Here is a 7,825-nt window from a genome sequence, read left to right as displayed (position 1 = left end):
TGCCAAGCGAGCCCGGCCGCTGCTGGGGAGCGCGGGGAAGGGCCGGGCTGGGGTTAGGGCTCCCCGCGTCCCCCGGGACATCCCGCTCCGGCAGCCCGCGGGTCCCTCTCTGGGGCCTCTGCTCGTTCCGACCCGGCTGGGCTGCGGGGCTCAGGCGCAAAGAGCCCCGCTCCCTCCAAATCATCCCCCCTCTCAAAACCTGCGGAAGCCCCGGCCCGACCTGGCTGGGATCAGGGGGACCAGACAGCAAATGTGAACAATCGGGACAGGGGGTGGGGGGCAATCGGAGCCGATATAAGAAAAAGACCCCAAAATCGGGACATCTGGGCACCCTAGCTGGGAGTCAACACCGGGCTGCACACGGAGACCTATTGCTCTGGGCCCCTGACTGGTGCCGGGCGTCTTGATGCTGCTGGAGCCTGGGTGGGCCCCTCCTGCCAGGCACCAGTGCAGGTTCTGCCCCTGGACACTTCACACACTGCCGCACTGCTTAGGGCCAGGGAAGGTGGGTATCTGTCTATCCAGGCCGGGCACCCGGGAGGTGGCAGAGGGGGATTGTTCCTGCAGGGAGCTGGGGTGCGGTGGACACCCTGGCCAGCTGGCTGGAGGATTCTCCTCCTCATTGCGAGGGCCGGTTCTCACTCCAGCCAGGTGGTCTCTAGCGCTGGCACCCCGCCCTTTCACCTCGCTCCTCGGGGTCTAATCAGGGAGTCTCTCCCACACTCGCCTGCAAGCTGTCTTTGCTGACAAGGCGTGAACCTCAGGGCTGCTCAAACAGCCGGTTTGCCTAAGGATGTAGCCCTCTGGTTGGAGACAGCCCCTCAAAACCACCTGAACGGCTTGGGAGCGAAGAACAGGCTGGGCCAAGCCTCTCAGTCCCGACCCACAGCCCCCCCGCGGTTCCAGCCCTGGGTTCCCCGATTCACAGCTCTGCCGCTCCCTCTCAGTCCAGAGCTCCGCACCGCTCCTGGGGCTCAGGCAGGAGGCACTTGCTGTAGCTCAACTGGTAAAGCTGCTCCCTGCAGATGCTCTCAGGAGCCCCCTTCTGGGCTCAGCCCAGCTGCTGCAGGAACCCCTCTGCTCCTAAAGTCTGTTCCAGGCAAGCCCCCTCGCAACGTAGGGGGGTGGGCAGAAGAGATGCGGTCAGCTCTGCATCGTCCCCAGCGTCCTGACAAGCCACTTCGCTCCTGCCCCCAGAGCAGAGCAGCATGTCCCGTCCCCCCCATGAGCTGACTCCAGACTCAGCCTCCCTTCCCTTAAACCAGACAAGAAAGGGAGACAGGGGACACGAAGGGTCAAAGGTGAGACTAGCACCGGCTGGGAGAATGGTGCCAGGCCCAGAGTAATCAAAGAGTCGCCTTTATTACAGTACAGCTAAGTTTGTTACAATAAAAATGAAACCACATGTCACAGTCACTGTACAGTATTGTTTGTCTTACAGAACTTACAAGTGGAAGGGCTTCCTCTTCCAGGCACATTGCTAAGAACTAAAGTGTGGATGGAGGCAGAGAACAGGTGAGCCTAGCTGATGGTTGCTTTCCTGGCCAGGACGGTAACAGCAGCGTTCAGAGAGTATTGGATGCTGAGCAAGGAGTCTCCTGCCTTTCCCCTCCCCCAGCTGGACCAGGGCTCAGGCTGTTGGGTATTTTTTTCATGATTCTCTGTTCTAGGATATGCTGGTTGGGTTCCCCCCTCCTTCCCTTTTAACAGCTATTTGAATGTAGTAACCTGAGGCCATGATACGATTCTTTCAAACCCTCCCAACTGGACAGGCACATAATAGGGGCTGGGGGAGGTTCTAGCACCACTTCATGGTATGGATCCCGTCCAAGCGGGGGAAGTAAAGGCCCCAGGGTGAGTGGTGCATTGCTCTTGGTAGAATTAAGCTTTCCTCCCTCTGCCTGCCCAAGCCAGTATGGTTGTGGAATCTCCCATCTCTCAGTACCTCTTACCTGTCCCAGGTGCTACAGGGAGGTATCCCAGCATGCGCCAGGCAGGATGTCCCCTTGGGCTGAAATTTACTATTGACGATTATTACAGTGGCGCTTGAGGGACCCAGTCAGGGATCGGGGCCTCTACAGTGCTAGGAGCTGTACGCTCATGAAAGACAGTCCCTGCCCTAGAGATCTGGCCATCAAGGCTGTGGCTGGTGTCTCTGCTCCTTCCCTTGCTGCCCCTTTCTCTACTCTTCTTGGCTCTTTCCTCTCCTCTTCATGTCTGAATCAGGGTGTCTCCAAGACAGTGGAGTGGGCAGGGACCAGGAGCTGGTACAAGCATGGGGTGGCGAGAAGAGAGGGGTCCCCTTGAAGGGTTTCACAGTGCAGGGGGCTCCCCAGTTGGAAGGAGGGACAATGTGAGAAGGCAGCACTGAGTTTTTCCCTTGAACTTTCAGAGTGGTTGGCTTGGCAAGGCCATTTTCCCAAGGCAGGGAACTGGCTCAGTGGGTGAACTCTCTGCTCCCCAGCCTTACGGATGTCAGGGCAGGTGGGCTAGACTGTGCTTTGGGTGGAAGGAGAGGTCAGCACAGCTGGGAGCAGAATGAGTGAAAAGGAGAGGAAAGGTGACCCAGGAGAATCAGCAGTGGGGTTCATGGTAACGGTTGGATGATCTGAGCTCCAAATCCCTAATGGGTACCCACCCTACAGGGCCCCCCTGTTCATGCTCTATCTCCCTACCACCTCACCTGAAATCACACCCCCATTCTGCACACCCAGCCTGGTGGAGAAGGTGCACACGGGGTAACATGAGGAGCGTGCAGCCCAACCTTCGGCTAGTTTGCAGGTAGGTAACGATGTGCGGAGGGGGCTGTGGACAACAGGCTCCCCAGGCACTATTCATCTACTCGCTGTCAGGGGTGATGGCTTCATGCTAAAGTGGGTCCTGAAGAAAGTTACCATGGCAGGAAGGAGGATGGCATCTCCTTTATGGCTCCAGGAAAGAGAGGGCACCTCCTCTAAGGTAGCATGAATGTGAGCACATCCCTCATGATACCCGGGAGGACAAGGCACTGCTAATGCCGTACCATGGGACGCCTATGGAGAAGGGGGCTCTTGTAATGCGAATCCCATCTGCCCCTCCCACCCTGATGAGCAGGGACTCAGCCTGGGGAAGGGCAGACCCACATTCATGTCTTGGGTCTGTCTCTAATGACAGGGACAGACAGCAGCTTAGGAGTCGTGCCCCTGGGCTCCCTGTGCCTTCATTTCCCCATCTGCTAAGGAGAGCGACACTTACCCTGCCTCCCAGCGGGGCCGGTGGTTAGGGAGCCTGTGCAGCTGCTGGAGGTTATCTCTGAGGTGCTCTGAACAGAGCAGGGTCCCAACCCTCCATTGCCCCAGGGCCCGTCTTTTACACGGGTGCATGGGGGGGGATGGGGGGAGGCGCCACTGAACAGAACGGCCGCGTTTCACGCTCGCTTTGCGGCAAGGTGAAGAACTGCATGAGGCACAGGGTGACAACCAACAGGCCACGAGCCAGAGCCCCACCACCATGGCAACCTCCAGTTCCACCTAAGTCACTTTCCCAGCTGGCATTAGTGATGGCAACTGACCGGGGAGGGCAGTTCCTGGCACGCAGTGACCAGGAGCTGCTGTCCCTGGGTGCTATTGGCCAGATAGAGACTGAAGGCTAATGCCTGCTGGCCTGCCTCAGCCTTTACTCAGGCTGAACCTAGTGAGGGCTCCAGGCCTTGACCCTGGTGGACTCTCTTTGTGGCCTAGCCTGGCTGCTAGCAGCGAGGGCCACTGCTCTGCGCAGTAGGGCACCGTGCTGTGAAGGAGCTGCGGGGCAGGGAGAGGGACTAGGGAGCATTTGTGATGGAGGGAGGAGGACCAAAGAGCAGTGGGCCTGGCTGGTGTTGGCATGGCTCGCTCCTGAGTGCCTACCGCTCCCATTGGTTTGCACAGTTGGGCTGGTGCCAGGGCCGGCATGGCCAGCCCCATCGCAGTCTGGCTGGAATAAAATCTCCCAGTCCAATGCTCAAGGGGCCACACAGCGAGCGCAGTGTCACCTTTGCCATGACTGCTATTGCACAGGCGTTCTCCAACTTTTCCATACCAGAACCCACTCCCACCTGGCTGAGACCCCCACCCCATTCAGCACCAGGGGTTTGTTACCCTTGGGTTGAGAAGCTCCGAAACAGAGCCTCTAGGATCATCATACAGAACAGACGTGGCATGTAACAACGAACCCGCATTTCACCCCACAGGTGGCCCCTGAGCACCCCCCCCCCCGACATTCAGACAGGCCAGCTCATCCACAGAAACGTCATCCCCAAGTACCCTCACCTGCTGGAGCTTCATCTGTGCGGTTGACACTTCCAAGGGTTTTCCTCCCCTTCCTTAACAATAGTAAATACAACACAAGGAGCCGGCACAGCAACACCCCAGAGACATAACAGCAGCTTCCTCTTCCTCCTAAGGCAAGATGGGTTGTCAATGGCACGTTTGCCATCCCTGCCATCTCCTCTGGCCTGGCCCCTGGGGACAGCCATGTTTTTAAACCAGATGCAGATGGGTCAGAACCAGTGCCCTGCACTTGGCTCGAGAGCAATACCCTGCAGGGTGGATTGGTCACTTGAAAGGCCAGGCTTGTTTCTATGCTCGTCTAACAGGAGGAGGGAAAGCACCCAGGGAACCCCAACCCCCGAGAGCTCAGCTTCTGCCAACCCTTGCCAGACAGAATCCAAACGCTGCTCCAAAGACACTAGCTGTCCCGGCCCCCAGCCTCTCCCTCGAATTCCACTCCCAAGATAATCTGGTCAGACCAGCAGCTGGTGGGGAAATCAAAGAGGGATGGAAGATAAAGTGACCAGCCAAGTTTTGACCTTCTCCTAGCCTCCCGTGATGAGCGGCCACACGCCAGAGCAGGCCCAGGATTCTCGCTTGCAGGAAGGGAAAGTAAGGAAGAAAGAAGAGAAATCATAGCATATTCTTACTGAAGATGTACATGTAGGGAAAGCGGGGGCTGGTTTTGCTGCTGTCATGGATTTCCTGATGATCTGATCCCAGTCTCACCAGCAGGAACACAGCTGTGGTCATGTGTAGTTTTTGTTTTATTCCTTCGATTATATGTATATAGGTCTATGACCATGGATTCCCCGAGGTGCCCCAGCAAGAGGCAGGGATGGGACTGAACCATGGTCGGGGTGCGTGGAGGGACTGCCCCTCATGCCCGCCATGGCCCGAAGCCTCACGCCAGCAAGGGAAGCTGGCCTGCCGGGTGGCCAGGAATGGTGACTTTGGCAGGAGCTCAGCGGCGCTTCCCCCCGCAAGCAGGGCCGGTGCTTCCATTTAGGAGGCCTAGGCAATCGCCTAGGGCACCAGGATTATTGGGGGGCGGCATTTTGCCAGGGAGGGTGGCAGGCAGCTCCAGTGGACCTGCCGCAGGCATTCCTGCGGATGGTCCGCTGCTCCCGTGGCTCCGGTGGACCTCCTGCAGGCACGCCTGCGGCAGCTCCACCAGAGCCACGGACCGGCAGACCCTCCGCAGGCACGACTGCGGCAGGTCCACCGGAGCCGCGGGACCAGCGTGCAGGGCGTCGAAATGGCTGTGCGCCTAGGGCGCTAAAAACACTAGCGCCGGTCCTGCCCGCAAGACGCTTTGTTTCCATTGAATTGAGGAAATGGGAGAAGTTAAAGGTGGCGCGACCATGGAGGGAGGACACATGGACGTGCAGGGGAGGGCCTGCCTGCCCCCCGACCCATCAGCTGAGCTGGGTGGGGGGCTCCTCTCCAATATAAGAGGGAGGGCATGAGGAGAGGAGAGGGGGACACAAAGAGGAGGGGGGCTGTAAGGAGCAAGGTACAAAGAGCTCTGAAAGGAAGGTACAGCTGGCCACCAGGGAGTGTGCAGGGAAGGGACAGGAAGGAGCTGCAAGAAGGAGGGGAGATGGGGGGCAGAAAAGGCTTCAGGGCAGACAGGGCTTGGGGAGAAGCCAGGAAGGGGGTTGTGGGCAGGCAGGGCGGGGCAGAGCCCTGCCCCACAGGGAGGGGCACAAGGGCAGGACAGAATCAGGCTCGTGTTCATTCACCGTCGGATCCATGAATCGTAGACGATAAGTCGAGAAGCTGTGAGTGGGCCGAGAGCTGCCCCGGGGGGTCCCTGTGGCCCGGGCCCCGGCCATCACAGTGAGCTATGTACTCTCTGTACAGTGCGGTAGAAAAGGCAGTGCTCTGGTCACAGCCTGGTCTGCGCCTCGGGGATGTAGATCTCGATACTGTCTGCACTCTCGGTGGCTGAGTTCTGGCGGAAGGAGGCAGCTCTCTTGGCTGCCAGGAGCCTTTTCCTGGCTTCCTGCCTCTGCCGGTCAACGGAGTCCAGGGAGCGCTCTTTCACCGGGTGCACCTTGGAGCGCGGCGGCTTCTTTGGTATCGGGGGAGGGACCTTCTTCTCTTTCTGTGCAGATAGACAGACAGAGAAGGGATTAGAGGGGGTTCTGGGAAGCACTGGACGTGCCGTGTTAGACAGGGTGTATCTGTGGCTGCATGTGACGGGTGCACACGTGTGTGTGTGTCTGTGTTCATCGGGGGGGGAATGGATGTATGCACAGCTGTATGATTGTGTGTGAGACCATGTAAGGGTGCGCACAGTGGGCGTGCACATTCACGTGTGTGCACGTGTCTGTGTAGGCACATCCAAATGTGTATGTGTGCATCTGTGTGCACACATTCCTATGTGTGTACATCTGTTTGTGTGTGAGACCATGCAAGAGAACACACATTTGAGTGGGTGCCCGTCTATGTGCTCTCATACCTGCAAGAATCCGTACATGTATGTGCAGCTACAAACAGATGTATGCATTTGTGTGTGCATCCCAATGTTTGTGTGTACGTCTGCATCCATACTGGAGTGCACGTGTCAGCGAGTGTATACCCCCAGCTGTGTACCTATCTCTAGACAGAATAAATGGGTCAAATTCTGTGCTGACTGACGCTCTGTTCAATTCCACCAATCCCTGGGGCTGAATGCAGTCCCTGCGGTTGAAAGTCAGCACAGGATCTAGCCCAGGGCCTGCGTACGTGCTTCTTGTGCGCTGCATTCACACAAGGCAAACGAGGGCTGTATCTTCTCCCTGTGACACAGGCTGGTGATTGTGCTTGACCTTGGGAACATTCCACCAGGGTTTGAATCAGTGTGATGAATGGCAGGGCTGCCAGGAGGTGATTGGACTGGAATTGCTTTGGTTTGTCCTATGCTGTGCGTATGTGCACAGAGTATATCTGTACCTTTGAAGATAACATCAAACAGAGGACATGCCGTAGCTGTATGTGAAAAAAACAGGAGAGAAAAAGGCTCTGTTTGTTTGGGTTGGGTTTTTTTTTAAGTGGTAACTAAAGATGCCTGTTGATTTTGCCTGGCACTGATCAGCAGTGCCAGCTCACGAGCAGAAGTGTGGATGGAAAAAGAAGAAGGTAGCTGTGATCATAGATCTCTCATCTCCCCAACTTTTTCCCTAGGAAGTCCCTGAGACACAAGCCAGGATGCGACATGCATAGCAGCAACTTCTCGCTGAGCTCAGCTGAGCTCCCACTGGCTCTGCCAAGGGGGAGACTACTTTAAGCTCACTTACACTATGTCTGCGCTTAACGGCAGTGTGCAGAGGACAGGCACTACGTGTCGCTGCCCGCCGCAAGGAAAGGCACCAGCAGCAGGGAGGCAGCGGGACACTAAGCGCTAAAAATAGCAGGGTAGACTTGCGAGGCACTGCTTGGGCATGTAGCAAGCCAGACAGGGCGTAGGCCCCGGGGGCACTCTGTTCTACTCACCTAAGCTGTGTAGAGAGCCAGACAGGGTGTAGACCCCAGGGGCTCAGGTGTGGGGGGCA

At 57.5% G+C, this 7,825-nt stretch overlaps 1 protein-coding gene across 2 annotated transcripts in view; it reads right to left on the bottom strand.

Annotated features, from left to right (window-relative positions):
* Window positions 1-5,745: 5,745 nt before the first annotated feature.
* The window catches only part of DLGAP3 (DLG associated protein 3), a 135,059-nt gene continuing 132,979 nt past the window's right edge, over window positions 5,746-7,825 (bottom strand). For both annotated transcript variants that reach the window (XM_032802701.2, XM_032802702.2), the window contains exon 11: window positions 5,746-6,396. In XM_032802701.2, the coding sequence (XP_032658592.1) occupies window positions 6,178-6,396 (219 nt within the window). In that variant the 3' untranslated portion in view covers window positions 5,746-6,177. The remainder of the gene's footprint in view (window positions 6,397-7,825) is intronic.

Source organism: Chelonoidis abingdonii, chromosome 25 (assembly GCF_003597395.2).
Source record: "Chelonoidis abingdonii isolate Lonesome George chromosome 25, CheloAbing_2.0, whole genome shotgun sequence".
NCBI classification, from domain to species: domain Eukaryota; kingdom Metazoa; phylum Chordata; order Testudines; family Testudinidae; genus Chelonoidis; species Chelonoidis abingdonii.
This window is presented reverse-complemented; position numbering and strand designations above follow the sequence as displayed.